This window comes from Manis pentadactyla, chromosome 2, assembly GCF_030020395.1.
Source record: "Manis pentadactyla isolate mManPen7 chromosome 2, mManPen7.hap1, whole genome shotgun sequence".
NCBI classification, from domain to species: domain Eukaryota; kingdom Metazoa; phylum Chordata; class Mammalia; order Pholidota; family Manidae; genus Manis; species Manis pentadactyla.
Window position 1 is genome coordinate 110,350,796 of NC_080020.1, and position 25,158 is coordinate 110,375,953.

The window sequence follows — 25,158 nt, forward strand, 5'->3', positions numbered from 1 at the left end:
AGATTTTCCTCCCTAATCCAAATGAAGGGATGTTCCCACCTCCCCCAAATGATGATATTTATGATGGGATCGAGGAAGAAGAAGATGATGATGGGTAAGAATGATCAATGAATTACTTTTTTTCAAATGATTGTATACACTGAAATTTAGTTTTGATTTCTAGTTAGAGTAAAAAATGGTACTCCTTATTACATTACCAAAATGACCTGAATGTATAATTAATATCTGTAGTAAATCAGGAAATGTAATTGAACCACACTTAAAATGAAGTGGTATGCCGTTTGGAAAAACTTCAACAACTATGTCAAAAAAAAGTGAAATAAATAAAGGATAAAGAGTTACAGACATAGATTTTTTTCAGAATGTTTCAACTCATTTATTTAACAACCAATAATTTACTTTTACAATACTCTGTGGAGAGTTTTATCAGTTGCATGACTATCCCCTATGTAATAATCAAAGTTATAGGCAATCCAAATAAATTGAGACCATATGCTGTCTATGGCAAAAGCAGTATTAAATACTTAATCCGTCAGTTATTTAAGCCTTTGAAATGGCATATTTTTAATTTTAAGATCTATTAATTACTTAATTTTAATCATAAAATAAAGCTAAATTGATGTTTAAAACTTAATCCTGAATTAGCTTGCTATTTTAAGAATGAAGCGAAATCTCACTGAACAGAAAAAGAAACAGCTTACCTACTATTTACCTAGTAGCAGCAGTATTCAAAGACCCTGACCTATATGCTAAATAGTACCATCATGTTGAATACAATGAGTAACTTACTGCCTGAATGATCAATGCAGCATAAGTATAAAAAACCTGAATGTCCACCCAGTATCTTTACGTTCCACCAATTATTACATTCTGACCAATGCGTGCATGCTCCCAAGCTCCACACTACAGGTTGAAGAGAAGAGTAACTCGTGGTCCTGGGGGATTTTGAAGATGATAAAGGGAAAAGATGACAAAAAGAAAAGCATACGAGAGAAACCTAAAGACTCTGAGTCAGACAATAATGAAGGTCCATAGTAAGAGTCGACCAAACAAATCCAGTGCATAATAACTACACTAATATTAATTTAATCAAATGCTACTAATATTTTATCACCAATAACCAAATTCTGACAGGCTGAAATCGTTTTAATGTTATTTTCTGTTAGTCTTGGCCTCATTTACTGCACACACACAACATCACATACTCATACACACATGTTCTATTTAGTAGGACTTATTTTTTTACTATAATGGTATTTTAACAATACTTAATAATATTTTATATTGACTACTCTTTAAAAATCAACTTGCTAAAATAAAGGATCCAATTCAAAATTTCTTTTCTCTAAATACAGTATTTTAAGTCTTTGTAACTTCATTATATACAGCAGTGATATATTATTTCTATTTGAATAACATTTATATTATACAAAAATTATTCTATGTATCTTCAGTTTGCCTAAATAAAAACTAAAGCATAAATTTTCTATTTCCATCCCAAAATAGCTTTGGCATAAATTACCTATGAATTTGAAGGTTCTTAGTCATATTTACTGAAACAAGATATACTTATTGTTTTATATGTGCCTAGAAGATTCACCATACTTAACTAAGTCTTTATAAGATATTAATTCCATATAGAATTCCTCATTTTAAGTCCTTTTGTGAGACACTAAAACAGCACTCAATAAACAGAACTTAAAATTATAAGTAAAGAAATCTTCTCTTACTGCAGCATTACTCAAATACAGTCCTTACTTGGAAATAAAAGCAGAGGTTTGTTTTTTTCACCACACATACACATCACCTAATTTCTGATTTTGAATCATTTGAACTAATGACCTCTCACACTTTACTGTAACTATGCACCATTCTTCCAGTGATGTTTGTGTGTTTTTAAAGTCCAGAAAGCAATAAAAGCAAAGATCTTTTTCTCCTGCAACTAAATGCCACCCAATCCTGATTTCAGATCACCTCTATTAATAACTCTCTCTCTAGTCTCAACAGATATTCTTTTCTTATTCACCATTCTCCTGTTTTATGTACTTGTTGGGGAAACATGGTCATATGAAGATTCCTATGACCTTAATTGGTTTTGACTTTGTATTTCCACTCCTTGAGTCAAATAAACAATTTGGGGCCTGAGCTATATGCCACAGTGACTCCAAAATATTGGGTCTGGTTAATTTACTCTGATGTGAAAATATGCCCAAACCTCATAGAACCAATCAGAAAACATGGGTCCAATAGCTATGGGGGCAAAATAAACTACTGAATGTCTTGACTTTTAACTTTTTGGGCCAACATCAGAATTTAAAAAGTCATACTAAATTCCTACTTAGTAGACAGAAACTGGGACTTAGTGGAGAAATGGAGGATGAGAAAGGAATGAAAGCCTATAAACCTCTAGGCTATTAATCTGTCTCAAATAAAGGGCTCAATTTCTGTGTTTATATTGGTCTCATAACTGTTCTCATTTTCTTTCCAGTTTCCCTGCTCCTCCTAAACAACTGGGTAAGTAATACAAGCTAATTATGCATTGTATATCTCATTTCTTGCAGATGGGACATGGGGAAAGCACGGGATATTTATGATATCTAGATTAATGTCCCAACTCCAAAGATAATAAATTGTATAATCTTGTCAAAGAACTGTACCTTGGGTAGCTACAGTTTCTCAGCAGTAGATTGGTGAGAAGAGGAAAATACTGTGGTTTATAAACAGTTCTGCTAGTCACTGGGGTCACTATGGACAAAGGGAGAAGTGAGCAGGGGATTAAAAGTCTAAAGTCTTGACCCCATGTCCCCCAACCACAGTTCAGTCAGAGATTGATATATTGGATCTTTGCATAAAGATTTATAAAAATATACCAGATTTTTAGGCCACCAAAGCCCTAAATCTAAATTTCTTTGATCGTTTAAATATATGACTTATATTTGGACATTTTCCACTGCTTAATGTTAAACAGTTTCTTTGTACAGTTTCAACACCTGTTGAGACAGAGCTTTAAAAGACTTTTCTTAAATTTATTTTGCACAAAATAAAATGTCTCACAAGAATATTCAGGGGCTTTCTAAATGGTTATTTTAATTTATCAATAAATTGAAAGAGTAAACCAAACACAAAGATAATCTATTTTTCCAGACTGTTTACCTGACTTTGTTTTCAGTTATCAATTTGGAAATATGTAAGACTCTAATTCAAACTGATCAATAACTGATGATGAGATTATATCTTAATAAAAAATTTTCAAAAAGTACCCAAGAAACTTAGCTCCACAAAGAGTAGGTATAAAATGGAGCAAATGTGATCAATTAAGTAAAAAAAAAAAGTTTTTTCTTTTGTTCTCAAGTATGTCTCAAGTGTTGTGTATGGAAGGGCAATTTTATACATCCTGGAAGCCAAGGATAAGTCGTAATTTTTACACGTTTATCATAAATTCTTCATATAACTGAGCAAGTTTTATCCTGTGTTAATTAACCTGAATGGGGGGAGAATACACACACATACATACACAGAGATATGTGCATACATATATACAGTACGAGTATATACAGAGAGGGGAATCTTCAAAAGAAATAAAATTCTGCCACTAGCAGAGGACATTTAAACTTTCAATGGTAATTTTTCCTTAAAATATTTGTATGCCCTTCAACTCAGCTTGTTTTGCTGTGGAGAAACTTAATAGGTGGAGAGAGGAAGGGCTTTAATAAGTGGATTCCTCCTGATTTTATTGAAAAGAAGTCTAGAAGGAAGAAGTTATCTCCAGATTGTAAAAGCCAGGAACCAGATAAAGTCAGAGCAACTTTTCAACCAATACTGATTCTCAAAACCTGCTAGTGTCAGAAATATCTTATTAGTAGAAATACTCTTTCCATTTTAAGGTAGTGCCACACCTAATATTACTATAAGGTGAAAGTTAACAAAGAACAGATCAGTGAGTAAAAGAGAATGGCAGATAGATACAAATAGATAGGTAGATGGATAGTTAGATATAATAGATAAAGGCAAAGACTTGGACACAGACATAAAAATAAAATGTTATCTATTATCATAGCACCCCAAATCCCATAAGAATTTTGACTTTGGTCTCCATTGCCTATTGCCAGTGCTGGTAATGGCTGATTTGTTTTCAGCTCTTTTATAATCTTGCCATTCATTCATCACTTTTGTGGATCGTCATAGAATCTCAATCACTGTTTTGGGGTACTTTCCCTGATAATGATAGTTGCAATCAGAGTCACCGGTTTTCCAAGGGATATTTATCCAGGGAGTCATCCAGGGAGATAAGAACCTCTCCCTTTTAAGGAACAGACAAGGCTTCCAAGGAGAAATGTACCAAGACCCCAGGAAAACTCACTTTGTTGTCCCTGCAACTTCATGTTAAAAACATCATTGAATGCTTCTATCAAAATATAAACTAGCAGTGCTTCAACATTTGCTCTTTTGTCTTCTATTAGACATGGGAGAGGAAGTTTATGATGATGTGGATGCCTCTGATTTCCCTGCTCCGTCAGCAGAGATGAGGTAATTAACATGTTCTCATTACAGTGAAGTAATGAAAATCAGACTGCTCAAGAAAATTGAATGAGAATGAAATTCTGACGGAGTGTATGTCTACTGTGTGTGCTCATGTTCACTTTGTCCTCTTCTCCGTGATTCCAGCCCTAATTGTTTCTACCAGGTTTGTGAGTGAAGAGCCCTGATCCTCCTCCTCCTGTCTTTTCTGTCCCTCACCTTTCTGCCTCCCCCTCCCACATTCCCATTGGTTTTCTCCTTTTCTGCTCATTATCGTCTGTCCTGTGACTCACTGAAGTCTGAATCCATTTATTCATTCATTCAGTCATTCTCTGGGAAAATATTTGAGAGCCTGATCACATCTGATTCATCTCCTCCCTTTATTTTTACTCTTTTGCTAAAGCCTTTTTGGCCTTCAAAAAATCTCTTAGTTTATATCTCAACCCTCACCCATCTTCTGTCCTCCACAGGAAGATTTTTTTCCCTTTGATGAAAAGAAGGAGTATTTGGTTTTTTAAAAAGGACTTTCAGATATGTCTTTTTTTCATAAAAGCATCAGATTCTCCAATTCCATTCAAAATCTTTTAAAACTCAACATTGAATAGTGGCATTCTTCAGCTCACCTCAAGTTTCAATTTAATTTTAGGCTAAAATTGGATGAAAACCTGTTAAGATCAGTTAATACAAAAGGAGTGCCTTTTGAAAACTGTTTTGAAATAGAATGTAAATGAGAAGATATTTTTTTATATTCCAACAGATATGTGACATGATCTGACACATACTGTGTGTAAAAGCAAGAACACCTCTCTAACTTTTTTAATAAAAAAGAAAGGTGAATAAACAGATCTTGGACTTGAATAGGTAAAGGTTGAAAGTAACATAAATGGAATACAACAACAGGTGTCTTCTGAGCTGCACTGGTAAAAATGCAAGAGAGACCTATAAGTATTTTTTACCAATATTGTTAAACTAATTTTACTGGACAAGAGGCAGTCTCAAGATCAAAGAAACTAAAGAGAAAATCTGCTGTCATTTGTAATATGAAGATCAACTTCTATAAGCAAAACAAGCAAGAAAGATGAAAGGAGGCTCATTCTCCTTTCTCAGCGCCCCATGAAAGGAAAATCAAATCTTTTTCAGGGATATGTTACTTTTAAAAATTCCTCACCATCAGAAAGTCACTTCCATCCCTGACAGTTTTTAATGCACATTTCTGTTTTATGCTACCATAGAAATGCCACCACCACATTCCATTAAATAGCTGGCTAGGAACCCAGAATCATACAATGGCTTGTTTCTCCAAGCAAAACAAACCCTAGCCATTTAAACTTTATGTGATATATACTGTTTTCTTTCCTGTTGCTTGTTTTCCAAACTTAACACAATTTTATGTTCTCTAACACAGAATTTTTTAAAAATTAATTTAGGTAAATTGTTCTCAAAGGGAGCTTGTGGTGCATTTTTAACATTCGTGTGTATTCTGATGGCTCCAGAGTGCTAATCTGGGAAAGCAATACCACTCTGGCCCAGAGAACCATAAAACAGGAGATACTCAGGGATGATGCAGAACCTAAAGCAGGATATTGTGCTAATTCGTTTCACACTGAATGAACTCAATTCTAAGATTCAAAAGTTAAGAGCCTAACATTTTAAATAAATCAGTTACAAACAAAACTTTATCTTAGGTGTTCTAAATAAAAATTTATGAGTGTTCAGAGCTGTTCATTATTCACAAATATTCTGATTTTTAAAATTCCCTTCCAAAGAGATTCACAGCCTTTCCTTAATATCCATATTTAACCCTAGTGAATGGTTCTCCTCCTTGGCTATAAATTAGATCATCCAGGGAGTTTTAAAATCTGAATGTTGGTACCTGTACCCCATTCAGTCAAATTAATTAGAATTTTAATTTAATTTAGCTAGAATATCTGGTAATTAGATAAAGGCAGTGGTATTTTTTAAAAAGCTTCCCAGATAATCCTATGTGTGGCCAGGCTAGGGAATCACTAGTTAAGGCTTAGTCACCACTCGTAACACAACTGGATTTAGTGTGGCTGGTATCTAGGAGATACCACCCTGGCTCCATTTTAAATAGATTTGAAAAAACTAACGTATAGATAAACTTTTTAAGCCATGAAAATCATTTTTTTAAGGGTTTTTTTTTTTTAAATGCCTTTTCTATGACATCATCCAAGACACTTAACTATCTAGGAAGGGTTGAAAAATATAGGGAGTTCAAGACTAGGTCAGATCCTGTGAAACCACTCATGTGTAACCATATTTAAACTATACCCCAGTGATCTTATATGGTTCAACATAAAGACAACTCTTCCATTTTCACTCACAGTCTGTATTCTCTTGAGAAATTTCTTCTGCATTATAAACTATCATCTATTACAATGAACGTAGTGGATTTCTAAGAAAAATCATTAATTGAAAACAAATTTTAACAAAAATTCAGTATTATGAATAAAGTCTCTATTATACAGTCTTCTTTTTATATTTTTGAAACTAAGTATTGTTCTATGTGTGTTCTGCATTCTTAGTCAAGGAGCCAAGGTCAAGATGGAAGAAAAAGACCCTAAGAAGCTAAAAAAGCAGGAAAAAGAAGAAAAAGACTTCAGGAAAAAATTTAAAGTATGTCATATTTAAATGTCACACAAAGTTCAAAACACCAATGGAAAAAGATTCAATGATTTTTAAGTACCAAAATGCATATTTTAAAAGTGCAATTATCAATATCATAGTTACCCTTCATAATTCCTTTAATTTCTACAAAATGTATTCCAGATTTAAATTTAGTCCTATGACAAATTAAGCAAACTCTCATACATGCATAATATATATACTGCAATAATCATAAAGTTAGCTGTCCTTTGAAATTTGATAAGATGGTAACCTAAAAACAGAATGGATAAAAAATGTGTGTGTGTCTGCATATATATATATACATAATACAATGAAGTATATTATTCCACTGTATTGTGTATTCCATAATATATGGTGATATGTATTATGTATATATACATAATATAAAAATACAGAATGGGATATTATACAGCCATGAAAAAGGAGTCCTGCCGTCTGTAACAACATGGATGGACCTGTGGGCATCATGCAAGGTGAAATAAGTTAAAAAGAGAAAGACAAGTACTGTATGTATATTACTTATATGTGGAATCTGAATAAACCAAACTCATTGAAACACAGAGTAGAATGGTGGCTGCCAGAGGCCGAGAGTGTAGAGGGAATGGGGAGATGCTGTACAAATTTTGAGTTATAAGATGGATAAGTTTAAGGGATCTAATGTACAGCCCGTGAGTGTACTTATCAATACTGTGTTATGAATTTGAAAGTTGCTGAGAGAGTAAATCTTAAATGTTCTTACCACAAAAAAGAAATGGTAATTAAATAAAGTGATAGAGGTATTAGCTAAAGCTGTGATAGCAATCAATTTGCAATATGAGTGTATCAAACTAGCATTTGTACACCTTAAACATATTTTTTTCACTTTAAAAATAGCTGTTATATTAGGTTGGTGAGGTTATGAGTGATATTTTTCCCCAAAAAGTTTTCTTTAATGTTTTCATAGTATCTTTTGAATAAGGAACTGCTTATAGCAAAGACTTTCTTAATCAATCTGTATGAATTACTTTAATAGTACACATCAATCAATAATGTGAATGTTTTTTCTTTATTTTTCCAGTATGATGGTGATATTAGAGTTCTGTATTCAACCAAAGTTGCATCCTTCTTAACTTCTAGAAAGTGGGGGACCAGAGATCTACAGGTAAAGCCTGGTGAATCTCTTGAAGTTATACAAAACACAGATGATACAAAAGTTCTCTGCAGGAATGAAGATGGAAAATGTAAGTCACTGCTAACTCTTCATAGATATGGCACTCCAGAATTTAACAAACAAGTTTTAGTGATCTGATTTTATTAACTTTTTTTTCTATGCTTTGTGAATCATGGAAAACAGTTGAGAAATTAGAGATCTGACTGTGCTGAAATCAATGCAGTTTATTTTAATCTTGTTTTCACTTCCCTCCTGATATATTTGGCACTGCAGTGCCAACTTAATGCCAAATTAGTGTTTCTCAAAAGGCAGTCCAACAGACCACCGACATCAGAATACACTTGTGTGCGTAATGAAATTGCAGTTGCCTGGATCCACCCTTGACTTGCTGAGTCATAAGCTCTGGGGGTCAGATGGATTTTGTGATCATAACTTCTTCCCCAGCTTGTTCTTATGTACATTAAAGTGAAGTCCACTGTGGTAGTGGTGAGAAGCTTCTGCTCTAGCCTGGTTTTGAAATTACATAGCATATGTTCCACCTGGAATTTCCCATTTTCCTACCTTGCAAATTCACTTGTTCTCATTTCCTGTTTGAACACACTTGGTATGATATAGTATTCTAAATAATTACAAGAGAGCCCCTGTCCTCTTTGACTTTAATCAGCTATTAAAGCTGACAGAGGAAAACGTTTTTGTCAAATTTTAAAAGGAAGTTTATTTCATTTAAGCCCATTAAAAAGTAATTCAAAATTATGCTGTCCTATATTTAAAACTGAATGGCTACCCCATATCAGCTCGGTTAGTCTGCACAGAAAACATGAACTCTGTGAGTCAAATTTAAATGACAGGAAGGTGACTCAGGGACAGGAACTGAAATGGGAATTGTAAGAATAAAAACAGTGACTCAAGGGTGGGGAAAATGGATCTGAAGTTATCATGGAGGAGGTGTGGTTGGCTTTTAAGGGAGAAAATGGAATGTGGGTACAAAGGATAAAAAGCAGGGATACAGTAGTATTAAGACTTGAAGCTCACTGGAAATAATGTATAGATCGTGCTCCAGGAGACAAAAACCCCCATTCAGACTGGCATCAGTAGGATGTAACCCAAGGAATAAACTTAAATGCAGAAAAATATGTGCATTAAAAGGTCATCAAAAATATTTTTTAAATGCTCAAAAATACAAAGATTTTTAAATGTGATGAATATTCCAAATTGAGTATTGAATATTTTACATGATGACTCTGATAATAATGTGAAGAAATTCTCATGACACAATAGTAAGAGAAATAAGAAGCCTGCTTAATATGGGATAGGATTTACAGCCATTTATGCAAACAAAAGAAACTAAACTTAAGTGCATGCTAATAGTGGTTGATTAGAGTGATGGACCTAAATGATATATTTTCTTCCTCTATTTTCCAAATTATTTCACATTTTTCACAACAGAGAATGTCCCAGTACTGATCATGTGGACCTTTCTCCAGTACACAAGCTTCAGACACATTTTACCATGCTGTCCTGAGATTACTGTTCTTAGCAACAAATGCCATTTGGTTTTGAGAGCAACAATCCAAGTTGAGATCAAAGCTCCTCAACTTAAAAGTACATACACATCACATGGAGATCTTGTTAAAAATGCAGATTCTAATTTAGTAGTCTAAGGCGAGGTGTGACATTCTTCATTTTACCAAGCTCCCAGGTAATTGATGTGGCCGGTCCTTGGAACATACTCTGAGTACTAAGAATGAAAATGACCTCCTCAACAAACATGTATGGATATAGACAAGCAGGAATACGTACTGCACCAGAAAAAGAAATTCAGAGGAGACTTCTATCTTCCTAGGAACCAGTGGACCTTAAGAATGAGAAAAAGAAAAAACCACTCAGGAATAATTTTATCATTTGCAATCATTTCCTATTTGGACATCAAAAATTCTAAATACTGTGGTGATTACAGAAGGGCTCCCGTTCTTAGAATTTATCACCTGTTAAAAATAAGAAACAGAAACATTACATTTTAAAAATCCTTCCTCAAACTGGATCCTTCACATTCTTAATTTTCTTAATGTCTGATCCATTCCTCACATAGCCCTATAGGATTTGAGATGATTGCTCTATGGATTTAACCCTCCCTCACCTAGATTATTGCAATAGCTTTTCAAGTGATATGTCTCCCTTATCCTTACCCTTATCCATTCCCCACACTGTTACTCAAATATTATTTTTAAAAGCACAAAGTCTTTAGGCTAGTACATTAAACCCTTTATGATCTAGCCTCAACCTCATCAACTATTTCCTCACCCTATCAGCTATTTCCTCACCCTCATCACCTGTGTCAGTATCTGCAACTGACACTTCACAAATACAAACTACTTGTCATTCTCTAATAAATCATACTATTTCATCCTTCCACACTATTTTATTCTATTGGAATGCCCAAATTGTCTATTGGAAACAACTCAGTTGTCATCTCAAAGTGGAAGCATATCTACTTCCTACTCCCCAGCCACCCATCTCAATTCATCTCTCCCCTGGTCTTCCATGAACCACTTTTGCTAATGTAATTGCCCCTTTTGTTTTACCAATCTGTTACTCTTATTAGACTATGAACTTGAGAGGAGGTTCAGTGAAGAGTTCTCAACATTATTTCACCAACACATTTTACAGGGCCTGGTATCTTGTTTGGGGCTTGAGGAATTGACTGTAACAATTTGGAGATTGCAGTTGGAAAACCAGATTGAAGGCTGGCATATAGACATCCACAGGAAGAAGTCTGTTGAATAGTTTAAGTTGTTGGAAGAAATTCTCTGTCTTAGCGTTAGTAATGATGTTTGCTTGTTATGTATCATTTCTCTAAATCTTGCAGTTCCTTATTTCTAAGTCTTCTGATTAGCAGTAGAGGCATTTACAATCCAACACCATAGTGACCCTAACATTTTCCTTACTCTCCATTCTTGTTTAAATCATCAAAGAAAAGAAAACATAGCTTACTTAAACCTAATTTACAATGATAGAAATGAGAGGCTAAATCATTAACAATAATCCCTTGCCATTGTGGAGTACAAGCCACTTTTACAGGTGTTACCACATTTGATCAAGTCTCACCAAATGACTTGTAAAAGTGCATATTGTGGAGGCATTGAGGTCTTAAATATGTATTTCTGGCACATCCATAACTGTTCAGAATTTCTTGCTAATATTTGCACATATTCCACAACTCAATGTCTCATAAGCTGTGAGTTTTCCCACCTCCTGTCACTGGGAAAAAATTTTCTACATAAAGTGTGGAGTGAGACATGAGCTGAATTATTTGTGGTCAAAATGTTCTTTGCATATCAAAGAAAAGAGAATTTTAAAGATGCTTTGGATTTTCCCAAATCCAATTGATCATGTTTGCTTAAGTAATTTTGTTTTCAACTGTAAAACAACACATATTCACTGAAGAAAACATTTTTAGTTCAGAAATCTTTAAAGTCACCTGATTTGAAGAAATAAGAGAAATAAGTACAAGTAGGTAGAGAGAGAGAGAGAGAAGGGAGAAAGAACATCTGTATAAAAAGAGGATGATAATATATATTTAATGTTATACACTGCATTTTGTTTTCTCTATTATATTATGAGCTTTTTCCATTGAAGTTGGACATTGTTCCACTTGCCTGGGTAAATCTATACAATATGATTTTATTGTTTTAAACCACTTGAGGCCAAATTGAGTTAATTTAACTTTATTTCTGGATTTGCTCATAACAAATGAGATAATAAGGAAACAAGTCATTTTTTATTAAGAAAAAGATTTGAAAATATTGGAACAAAGACATTTTCCATTTTTTTCAAGATGGGTTTACATTTCCTTGGTAATTTTATATTCACAACACCCTTCTGAAAGGTGAGTCATTAGTCCTGGGACACATCTGCCCTGTAGCAAGTAAACATTTGGGGAAGAAATTGACTGGCCCATATGGGGGGTGGGTGTTACTTTCTCAACTAGCTCTATCCCCTCACATATTTCAAAACATGTGTTTCAAGACACTGTGTTCTTCTCTATAAAGATGAGGTTTCCAAATAATAATTTCTTATTATATGTGAGAATCTTTAGTATGCCAGCACTCACAGTATTATAGGATGGACCAAACACAGCAGCCATTCTACATGGCACGAAACCATGATGAGTATTCTCTAATTCCATTTCTTTGTATTGTTCATTAACATTCCCTATGATGGATGCACATGGAACATGTGAGCAAAGAGAGCATTTTTCTACTGCAAAAAAAAAAAAATTATTTCTAGGAACTACAATGGAGAGATTATATAAAAATTGAGAGCAAGTCATTTGTTTTGACACTGGCATGAATCATACTTTTAATAGAATTAAGTTTCAGAAATTTTTTAAAGGTACCAGATAGCAAAATCTATGCTGTACTAAAAGGTCATTAACCCCATCAAAATGTTATACAACAGTAATTTTATAGCTAATGAACCCCAAATTATCACAGCATTTTGGGGAACTAAAACAAAGCAGCACAGTACCATCCTACATTCCATCTCTTTGATATATATTTCTTAAATAATATAAACAACTATTGATATTTATGTGTCTTAAACACACAACAATAGAGCACTCCACAAAAGAAAAACTGATCTCTGGGACTCTTGCACAAGCAAGATATAGGAGGAAATGTAATAAGGGTTTGAGAACCCAAGTGAAGATATTTTTAATAATTAATTTTATGATGTTTAGGTAATAAAGCCTTATACCATGAGTTATTGATTTTAGACATATAAAGGATGGTTTTAGTGCTTAATAACAGGTAGTGTTTTATTCAGGGCTATACAATTTTAGCAGAAATGACTTTTTAGAAGTTGATTACCTAAATGCACAGAAAATAAAAAACCTTTAATTTCCAAAAATGGTGATTATATTCTCTTTTTCTTTTACCTTTATTTCCCTTAATCCTCTAAAGATTAAAAAAAACAAGAAATATATTTGATGCTAGTATAATTTCAGTCTGGCAACACTTTATAATTTCTTAAACATTTTTCTAATTTTCTATGTTCTAATTTTAATTCAGAGTTCAGTTTAGTTTAGTTTTTTAGTTTACAAAGCCTGAACACCTCACAAGATTGACTTCATTGTTAAAAGCTTCGACTGGTATACATCATTATTTTTAATTAACTTAATGATGAATAGATCATTATACTGTCTGATTTCCAATTTGTTTTAAGAGAAAATTCATAATGGAAGTAGAAGCACCATTTTAACTAATGAAAAAAAATTGTGACTATTACTGTCTGTAGAGAACTGTTAACATTTTATTTTAGCCACAAACATATGTACAGGTAAAGACAGATTTCAGTTATTGCAGCCCTATCACAAAATCCACAATTTGTTCTAAAAGCTTGTTATCTATAAAGATTTTCTCTTTTGAGAGACACATATAAAATTGAATTTGTTAGAGATGAGTTTATCCCCTTTTGAAAATTATGTTAAATTATGGTATATCTTAAATTTTTAAAGTCTATTAACATGAAATGAATCAAAGAACTGATATCAAAGACTACCCAAGGACCATAGATATTTATTTTAGATATTCTTTATAGTAATAAATTTTGCTACTTTTTTTTTTTTTTTTTTTTTTTTTAATAATTATTTTTTATTGAAGGGTAGTTGACACACAGTATTACATTACATGAGTTTCAAGTGTACAACACAGTGGTAGAACATTTATATACATAATTCTAGGTTCCAGCTATCACCCTACCAGGCTGTTACAATATCTTGACTATATTCCTTATGCTATACATTACATCCCGGTTACTAATTTATTTTACCATTGGAAGTCTGTCCTTTTTTTTTTTTTTTTTTTTTTTTTTTTTTTTTTTGTGAGGGCATCTCTCATATTTATTGATCAAATGGTTGTTAACGACAATAAAATTCTGTATAGGGGAGTCAATGCTCAATGCACAATCATTATTCCACCCCAAGCCTAATTTTTGTCAGTCTCCAATCTTCTGAGGCATAACAAGTTTTTACATGTAGAACAAATTCTTACATAATGAATAAGTTACATAGTGAACAGTACAAGGGCAGTCATCACAGAAACTTTCGGTTTTGCTCATGCATTATGAACTCTAAACAGTCAGTTCAAATATGAATACTCATTTGGTTTTTATACTTGATTTATATGTGGATACCACATTTCTCTCTTTATTATTATGATTTTTAATAAAATGCTGAAGTGGTAGGTAGATACAAGATAAAGGTAGAAAACATAGTTTAGTGTTGTAGGAGAGCACATGTAGATGATCAGGTGTGTGCCTGTAGACTATGTGTTAATCCAAGCTAGACAAGGGCAACAAAACATCCATGTATGCAGAAGATTTCTCTCAGAACGGGGGGTGAGGTTCTAAGCCTCACCTCTGTTGATCCCCAATTTCTCACCTGATGGCCCCCCTGCGACTGTGCCTGTCTTAGGTTGTTCCTCCCTTGAGGAATCTTACCCGTCTCTGGCTAACCAGTCATCTTCCGGGGCCATACAGGGAAATGTGAAGTTGGTAAGTGAGAGAGAAGCCTTATTGTTTGAAAAGGTTAGCTTTTTACTTCTTTGCATATTTATGCCCTGTGGCTTCTATGCCCAGCATTTGTCTTGAGGTATCTTTACCACTTGGAAGAATTATGATACTCGGTAAATTTGATATGAGGCACGAATTCTATTTAAGGGTTGTAATTAGGAAGGAAGAAGAAAAGCTATAGAAGTAGCAGGCGGAAGAAAACATGGGAAGATTGATTATTTCTTTGATATATCTTCTTGTAGAGTAACTTCAGCATGTATAGGTTTTAAGCTACTACTTAAATTGCACACACACATTAACATAATAGGAGTATAGTTACATAACCAAAGCATATCTGTAATTACCAGCCATCTGCAGTGTAACCAAGAAAACCAGTTAGGCACCTTAGGCATTTGTGAAAACTTATCTATGATATGGTGGATATTGTCCAAATGAACTTGAACAGTCTGAGAGAAATCAGACAAATTAAAACAACCCATTCCTGGGGACTGTTCACATGCCATATGTTCTTTTTTTTTTTTTTTTTTTTTTTTTTATTATAATAATTATTTTTTATTGAAGGATAGTTGACACACAGTATTACATTACATGAGTTTCAAGTGTTCAACACAGTGGTAGAACATTTATATACATAATTCTAGGTTCCAGCTATCACCCTACCCGGCTGTTACAATATCTTGACTATATTCCTTATGCTATACATTACATCCCGGTTACTAATTTATTTTACCATTGGAAGTCTGTCCTTTTTTTTTTTTTTTTTTTGTGAGGGCATCTCTCATATTTATTGATCAAATGGTTGTTAACGACAATAAAATTCTGTATAGGGGAGTCAATGCTCAATGCACAATCATTATTCCACCCCAAGCCTAATTTTTGTCAGTCTCCAATCTTCTGAGGCATAACAAACAAGTTTTTACATGTAGAACAAATTCTTACATAATGAATAAGTTACATAGTGAACAGTACAAGGGCAGTCATCACAGAAACTTTCGGTTTTGCTCATGCATTATGAACTATAAACAGTCAGTTCAAATATGAATACTCATTTGGTTTTTATACTTGATTTATATGTGGATACCACATTTCTCTCTTTATTATTATTATTTTTAATAAAATGCTGAAGTGGTAGGTAGATACAAGATAAAGGTAGAAAACATAGTTTAGTGTTGTAAGAGAGCACATGTAGATGATCAGGTGTGTGCCTGTAGACTATGTGTTAATCCAAGCTAGACCAGGGCAATAAAACATCCACGTATGCAGAAGATTTCTCTCAGAACGGGGGGGTGAGGTTCTAAGCCTCACCTCTGTTGATCCCCAATTTCTCACCTGATGGCCCCCCTGCGACTGTGCCTGTCTTAGGTTGTTCCTCCCTTGAGGAATCTTACCCGTCTCTGGCTAACCAGTCATCTTCCGGGGCCATACAGGGAAATGTGAAGTTGGTAAGTGAGAGAGAAGCCTTATTGTTTGAAAAAGTTAGCTTTTTACTTCTTTGCATATTTATGCCCTGTGGCTTCTATGCCCAGCATTTGTCTTGAGGTATCTTTACCACTTGGAAGAATTATGATACTCGGTAAATTTGATATGAGGCACGAATTCTATTTAAGGGTTGTAATTAGGAAGGAAGAAGAAAAGCTATAGAAGTAGCAGGCGGAAGAAAACATGGGAAGATTGATTATTTCTTTGATATATCTTCTTGTAGAGTAACTTCAGCATGTATAGGTTTTAAGCTACTACTTAAATTGCACACACACATTAACATAATAGAAGAAATTTTGCTACTTTTGCTTTAACTGAAATAAAAAGGAAGGTGTAACATGGTCTAATTTTTCATACTCTGAGTGAAAATTACTTTATTGTGTTTTTATCATTTTGAAACACGCTTCATTACTTCCATAATACAATTCATGCTAACTACACTACTACTTCATTACTTCCATATTACAGAAATTCAAACTAATTTCATTCTTTCTTTTCCAAATATGATTCTTATAAACAATATTCATTAAAGAGTGATGAATTTCTTGATAAAATATTTCAGTGGATTTTTTTTTTTTAACCCTGGAATATTTCAAGGGAAAGTTCATTTTCTTAAAGGAGTTTTAATCTACAATTTCAGTAGTGTGATCCCAACGTTATTTGAAAAATGTTTTTGCAGTTTAAATTGACATCAGTAAATTTGAGTTTATCATCATTGGTACTAATCTTTGCTTATGAGCTTCCTGGGTTATAATTTTTTACACATTTACTCTGATTTAGAACTAAAACCAGATCTAAAGTGGACCAAAAACAATAGATTGATTCACTGAAAGAAATTATTTAGAGACTGTATTGATAAGGCAATAAATAGTACTAATCTCAAGAATGCAATAGTGTTTAGGTGCTAACATAAAACTAATAATTGCAAAGGTTAGCAATATTAATTAGATGTCAGCAGACATTTCTCAAGAAAAATAGTCCATATTTGTTCTTAAAAGCATTTTTCACAATAGGGGCAAATACAGGGTGCTCAAAAATGTTTTTCTTTGCTTCCTTGAATAAAATATGGTCTATTTTCTACTTAATAGGATATCACTAGACTCTCTGATATGTGCTCTTCTAATAATGATTTGTTTCCATGAGAGATGAAAATTGCAAATGTTGACACTGTCAAATGGCAGAAACACTAAGGGAAACCTTCCACGCTGAATCTGAGAGCTCCTTTGAGACCATTTATAATACACACTCCCCCAAGTAACCACTAGATTGGTGATCTGAAAGGGAAGTTAAATACAGCTCTCTGTTCAATACAATAAACTTTGAAAAGTTAAGTCTTTGATCTGGTGGTATTTAAAATACCTATGAATTATTTTTGTAGTTGGAGAAAAAATGCTTAATAAATTCTTTCTAAAACTGGGTCACATAGTAAACACGTTGAAAAAATATATTAAAATTTGGAAGAACCTTGTGCTACAATCTGCAGTAGCTTAGAAAAGAAAATAATTTTCTTCTTACTTAAAGGGAAAAGAGGAAAGATTGTAAATTGTGAGAAAGAGAAATGCAGGAGAGAGAGATAAAATTTAGAAAAGGAAAAGAAAAGAAGGAGAGGAAAGTAGACACGAGTGAGAAAATGGGTCATATTTCTAAACAGATACAATTATTCAATATATGATATCATATAGTACATTAATTATTCCATTATATTTCCATTTCTTAAAAAATAGTAAAGACATTTCAAGTCTGTACTATTAATAAATTATTAATTATTTATGAATTATTTTTTTCCCTTATAGATGGTTATGTTCTTCGGAATTGCTTGGTGGACAAGTAAGCTCATTTTCTTCTATTATGATACTTGTAAAAAGAAATTTATGCTTCTCTTTAGGAAAGACTCCTAATATCATTTAAGTAATCTACTGAACTATCATAAATAAATTCTAAATTAGTATGTTATGCTACTGTGAATATGTTAGTGCCTATAATAAAGTTAAGAGTTTCATAAAGTGTCATTCTTTCAAATAGACAAGGAGCTCTTCTCATTCATGGTTATACAGCTCATAGTTTTATGTATTCATTGGAGACAAATATTGAAAACATTGGAAACAGGTCAACACCATTAACACTTTCATTAATACTTTGCATTTTCTTGCTGAATAATGAAGTTGTTTGAATTGAATTAGGGATCAATTAGTGTCTACATGATAGGGGATCATATCACACATTAAAAGTCTATAGTTTGGCCCCTAATTGAGGGCTTCTCTAAACTCACACCAGGCATAGTACAGTAGAGTATTTAGTTGCCTTTTCTTTGGAAGCATGCCAGAAAAAAGATGTGCTAGTCAATGATTCTTCTATGCTTATGAATAAGAACATTTTCACAGTCTGTGTCACCATTGTGCTATTCCAGGGCCCCAAAACATAAGATGCTGTTCCAAGTATGCCAGTGCAAGAAATGAACTCCATTACCAGGTCATATACCAGTACAAAGATTTATAGAATTCAACATAATAAAAAATCAAGGAGGAGTCACAAACTATCCGTAAACAACATGACACCAATCAAAAAAAGGCAAATCAATTTTAAGTGCCCTGTCAGCAAACTAGTCAAGACTCAAAAGGAAAATAATCATAATACTTTCATTTTCCTCACAGCATTAAACATGGCAGTAGACATGGGACTTTTCAATGTGTTTTATTCTGTGAAAGATAACAAATATCAAGGAAAGAATTGTGGCAGATAATAAGATGACATCATCATCAGTGATTATTACAGATAATTAAGAGCTAATTTAGAAAGTGTACTCCTTAAGTAATTATTGGCTCATCACCTCCTGAAGTGAACACTTAATAAATGGTTATTGAATGAATGCTAGGAAAATCTGTCTTCTTTGCATTGGTATTGGACTTCCATTACTCAAATCCTCTCTCAATCTCAGAGAAAGGATCCTAACAGAAAACAGGAAACGCAAGCATCTGCCATGGTTGGCAGCAATTTGAAGGACCTGCTGCTGCTTCATGATAAAAGCAGAGAGGTAGTACAGGAACCAAAAGTGGGTCTGCTCTAAGTGATATCACCTACATTTTTAAACTAAGAAACTCTATTCTACGTTTCAAGACTATATTAACACTAAAATACTTTCTATTTATTTGCCTGCATATCATTTTCTCCTCCACTAGATTATAAGCTTTTGAAACCAATGCTTTTGTCTTACTCATATTTATATCCCCTAGTATACAAAAAGGACTCAATGTGTGTCTAGAGTAGGATATTTGACAAAGATTCAGGACCAAGTAAAACTCAAAATGTGTAAAAGTAGCCAGAACTGTTATTATGGATGTTGCCTGTATCCATAAATATTTTTAAAATTATATAACATAAGAATTACCATACCAACTGTATTTTGGCTACTTATTTGTAACTAATATTTATATATTTTATCATTAACACTTACAAATTATAATTAGAAACATGCAAAAATGATACACCCAATTTCTTATGCCAAATATTGCCATATTTCATTCAATATTTGAGGTTCAAGTGAAAGTATAACTATTGCCAGATATAAAGAATCCATTATAGCTTTGGATTAGGACCCCCCACAAATGGAGTACTATGCCATGATTTTTCAGTTTGTCCGATTCAACAAACAGTTCTCACCAAGCACAGCTGTGTGCTAGACCCAAGGTTGGGTCTAAAGATGAGTAAGGCACAGTCTGCACTCTTGAGGCATGTTTCCATTATTCTCTCTGTCTAGGATATGGAATAAGTTACAGGCTTTTTATTTTTAGAATGAAATGGAGGATTAGGTTAAGCCAGTGAAAGGAGGTACAGATGCATATAAAATTTCTTTCTGCTTATAAATGCATGAATGTAACTTGTCACCCTTAAATAGTTTTATTGTATCTATAAAATCATATCATTAACCATTTAATCTAAATACTGCTGCAATGTTAAGAAGATATTTTCTTTAAAATAAAAATTGTTTTCTACATTTACAGTGATGGAGAGATCTATGATGATATTGCTGATGGTAAGTCTCATATGGCACCCACCTCAGGGAATAATAACAGTGAATTTACTCTTCTTACAAATAGTAAAAATATTGTATTTTTAGTATTAGAATTGATTAGAGGCTTCCAATCTGATCAGAATTTGAATCACTTGAATACTGAGAGGAAAGGTAAATGCCCTGGTATAATGAAAAAAGAAATTTGCACATAGCTGGGCATGAAGGAAGAGTCTTTTATTTACTTTCTTTGAAAACAGAAGTATGAAAATATTTGATGAATTTTTCATTATGCTATGAATCTTAATAAGAATTTTTTACCCACAAAAATATGTATACTTTGCCAATAAGTAGGTACTTACTTCATAACCTATAATATTAATATTTTCTAAGCATTCTCTATTTCTAATTATGACATAAATAGTTAATCTTAACTGAAATGAAGTAGAGTTAATCATGTTGCCTTTTAAACTTACAGTTTGTAATGATATTTAACATTTTCAACCTTATTCGGAATGACTAACGTAAAGTACATTTAATTAAGTAATCTCAGATAAAACTCATAATCCTCATTTTGATAGAGAATAAATCTATCTAAGCAATGAAAGTTAAATAAATATATAACCTTCAATTTAACACTTTTTCATAAAGTGAGCCAACTCTACCTTTTTAAAAATCTTAAACCAAGAGAGTATGAATCACCCACATTTCTTACATTAAAACACTTAGAGGGTTTGTGTTTAGTATAACCATATTTACATTTGTATTTTTTTCTTTCAGGTTGCATCTATGACAATGACTAGCTCTCAGTTTTGGTCATTCTGCTAGTTCATTTGAAGAAAATATGAAGTCTGGGTTTTAATTGGCATATATTATTAGTTATTACAGAAAATGAATGCACAAAACTCCTTTTATCATTTGTTATGAAATTCTGATATCTTTATAAAGTTTTGAGATGTTGGATATAGAAAATGATCTCTCTCCTTTAATCAATATCTTGGAAGACTGCATCAATACAATGCAGGAATTACTAAATGTCCCATTTCTGACTCAGCTGTAGTTATGAAGTCTCTTCTTTTAGACCATCAATAGACAACCTCCCCTCCCCTAAAAATAAAAAAAAAACACTTGAGAAGAAATTATTGTGTTGCCTAAGAAATATAAGGACAAAGAACAAAGAAATATAAGGAAGGAAGTTTTAAAACATTCCACAAAAAGGAAAACTATTATTTGCACCTCTAATTATGATTGTATATTATACTATCTATTCAAATTGTCTGTCTTAAAAAAGGCAATGCTGTCTCCTCTCTTGCTGGTGGGTTAAATATTTTCAGAAATTACTGTGATAACAACTTTTGTATAGTTTGTCCCTATTTGTTAATTGTGAATATGTTAATTATTTGATGAGTATATGCATTTAGTATACACAATTAAGATGAAAAACTGTAGAAGAGTCTAAAATGTTTTCTTTTTGCAAATTCATATGCTAACAGTTTAATTCTGTACTCTGTTTAAAGTACTGTTATAACTAGAGTAGATGTGAATGAAGACTACCCTAAAAATTGTGAAGAATGAAATAATGAACTTTGAAATTAATTAGCTTTTTATGGCACCTCTTTACTATGAAGATTTCTAAAGGTTTTTGTTTTCGTTTTTGTTTTTCAATTACCTCTACAGAATTTTTTTTTTTTTTTAACCACAGTACTGGGAAGTTGGCCAGCAGAAGGAGTACAAATTAATAAACTCTAGTGTTTGGACTAAGGTGTTCCCTATTGATACATATTCATTCCCAAAGCAACCCCAAAACAAAATGTGAAGCATTTTGGTTCCAAATGCTAAGAACACTAAACACCATAATAAAAATATAAAACCTTAACACCCAAAGAAATACTTTTCTACAATTTCTAAAACATGAAATAAGCAAATCCTAATGCTGCCTCTGTTACTAATGAACCATAATGTGATATTGAGTAAATTATTTGTCCTCCCAGTTTCTTCATCTGCAAGTTACAAGATTAGACTAAATCAGTTTTTGCCAACTTTTTCACTACCAATTAACCCAAATTTTTATAATCCTTCCACAACAAACCTGTGTTTTAGAAACTTTTGTTTATTTTTAAAACTCGTAGACTAAATAATGATTGACACATTATCCAAATTTTAATATTGCAAAGGCCCATCAGAGCTTCTGAAGAGTAGCCCCACTGAATTGAGATTATTTCAAATAATTGTAAAGGAACCCAAAGTCTTCATGTGGGTATACTGGGATTTCCACTCATACGTTGAGATATGGAAATAGATCAACTCCTGTTGCTCAGTTTATAGATTCTGGAAGTCGGACCTCACATTTGAAACCAATGATTTCGAAGACCCTTTCCAAATATGAAATATTTTGATGTCTACTTTTAAGCCAAAATATGCTCACGTGATGAATTTAATAGTAGGTAAAATTACACAGTTCAAAAGTATTTGTATTTGAAAAAAAAAAAAAGTATTTGTATTCGTTAAATTTGGTGGCAAATATACATAATACACTGACATTGAATTTCCTGTAATCTTTTTTCTGATTGAGAATAGTGCAACTTCAATACACTGTCATTTTTTAAAATTCTAAATTAAATCAAGAAAATACTTTAGAGTTTTGGTATATACCCCAAGAAACAGACACACACATGCCTATGAAAAATTTATGTAATATATAATCATATCAATATAAAAGGTATATTTGGAGTATTCTAATGTACTAAATATTATTTCTGTTACACTTTTATGTATGGAATTTTGTCATGTGAGAAGAGTTAGAAATAAATATCTTCAGCTGGTAACTGCCTCCTGCTTCATCAAGAAATTGAGTTTATCTGCCTTTCTATCCCATAACTTGATCCCACACATACAAGAGTCTTCTCTGAGCCTATCCTTACCTCTTCTTGGCTTTGCTGCAAAAGATGGGGTTCCTACTCTTCAAGACCCAACTTTTCACATTTGCCTCCTATTTGTGGTACAAACTGAGACAACCAAGTGAAATACCATTCAATTTCCAACAACTTTCAACCTTAATACATATCCAGACACTATGCCAGAGAATAAAATGTCCCTCCTCAAATTCAAAGCCACACCTTTATCTTATTTCTTCATCTTGCTTTCTCTGAAATCTTCTTCCTCCATTTCTCTGAAATCTTCTTCCTCCACAATTAATTAATTCTCTCTCTCTCTCTCTCTCTCTCTCACACACACACACACACACACACACACACCCTCCGCATCCATCTTTTCCTCTCCCTTCCTCTTCTTCATCTTTGTCTTCTCTCATTGTGCAGGCTTACAAACATACTGAAGTATTTCCCATTTGAAAAACCATGCCTTGAATTCAAATGCCTCCCCAACTATAGACCATTTCCATTTCTTTTCTCATCCTATTGTCTTAAAATGGTAGGGTACACGTGGCAGCTATGAGATTGTGCATCAGACCCTCAGCTATGGGGAACTTGACCAAAGTCACCACCTTCTACCCCCTGAAATTCATCACCATGTTGCATCAATGCCAGACCTCTCAGAGACTGCTCCTAGCCAGTGACTGGGCATGGCAGGCCTGCTCCTGAAAGACACCCCAGCCCTCAAGGGGCCAGCTTGGGTCTGAGGACTCCCCAGCAGCCTTCTACACCTTCTTTACCCTACATAGTACTCTGGGACGCTTCTAGCCAGCCCTCCCGCAACCCCGCCCCACTTCCAATGGGGTCAGACTTGCACTGTTTTCAGATAGCACTTTCAAGCCTTCCCCAGATCTCTTCCTATTTCCTCTCACACATGTACATTTCCAGGAAAAAAAAATTATTGCATTTTTACCCCATCTTGGTGTCTGCTTTCCAGAGGAAAACTGAACACAGTGGAGGTGGAAAATACACATCTTCCTCTTCAGATCAACTGAATCAGAACCTCTGAGGAAGGAAATACAGATTAATTTTTAACTATCTCCAATGTGAGTTTAGTGCTTAGCCGCTAAACATCTTTACCCCATCTCGCTTGTCACCATATAGGGGCCACTCTGGGAAAGGTGTGACCTGGTGCGAGCTGACTCTGAAGTTAAGGCAGACCTTGGAGGAGCAGACAGCTGGAGAAGGTCTGCAGACCACACTCCCCTCAGCTGAGGGTCCATCTAAATGCAGCAATTGCCCCTCTTTGGAAGGGAGTGTGGCAGGACTCAATCCATGTCCACAAATGGACTGAGAAGTGAATGGAAAGATAGAAAATTGAAACAGATTTTATGGATACCTCTTCCTAGAAATTTTACTATAAAAATGAGAAATATAACATAAGTGATAGCCCGATGGGAAAATAAACTGAAGAAAGATATTTTTTATTTTGCCATGGGGAATTGTTTGTTTTCTAAGATGGAAAAAACTGAGCTTATTCAAAACTAATGAGAAGGATCTTGCTCAGAGGAAAAGATAAAAAGACAAATTAGGGATAATCAAGCATCTAAATGTCTTGAAAAGAGAGATTTTGGCAGAAATAAACACAAATTATTTTTTTTCCCCTTACAAATTATTTCTTACTACATCTGTGAAATGCGAAGCTTTGTTCTGGACATACCATAAGGACTCAAATATTACAACTTATTATTATTCTAACTGGAAATTCTTGCGATGCTACCTATTTAGTCACAGTTATGCCACATACTTGAGGGGTTTATTTTAGTGACAATGTCCATCAGTCCTTCTATCGCCTGCTTGAGATTATCACCTATATTATGTAATTTTGACCAAGAGTCTAAACTTTGCTAAGACTC

General features: G+C 33.4%; 1 protein-coding gene across 6 annotated transcripts in view; it reads left to right on the plus strand.

Annotated features, from left to right (window-relative positions):
* Positions 1 to 23,197, plus strand: part of FYB1 (FYN binding protein 1) — a 146,202-nt gene extending 123,005 nt beyond the window's left edge. For 5 of the 6 annotated variants that reach the window (XM_057495588.1, XM_057495583.1, XM_057495581.1 and 2 more), the window contains exons 11-19: positions 28 to 90; positions 896 to 1,034; positions 2,489 to 2,514; positions 4,461 to 4,527; positions 7,065 to 7,155; positions 8,225 to 8,387; positions 18,160 to 18,193; positions 20,365 to 20,396; positions 21,153 to 23,197. In XM_057495588.1, the coding sequence (XP_057351571.1) occupies positions 28 to 90; positions 896 to 1,034; positions 2,489 to 2,514; positions 4,461 to 4,527; positions 7,065 to 7,155; positions 8,225 to 8,387; positions 18,160 to 18,193; positions 20,365 to 20,396; positions 21,153 to 21,175 (638 nt within the window). In that variant the 3' untranslated portion in view covers positions 21,176 to 23,197. Of the gene's footprint in view, positions 1 to 27; positions 91 to 895; positions 1,035 to 2,487; positions 2,515 to 4,460; positions 4,528 to 7,064; positions 7,156 to 8,224; positions 8,388 to 18,159; positions 18,194 to 20,364; positions 20,397 to 21,152 lie in introns of all 6 variants that reach the window. The other variant, XM_057495591.1, reaches the window with a different exon arrangement.
* The last annotated feature ends 1,961 nt before the right edge of the window (positions 23,198 to 25,158 follow it).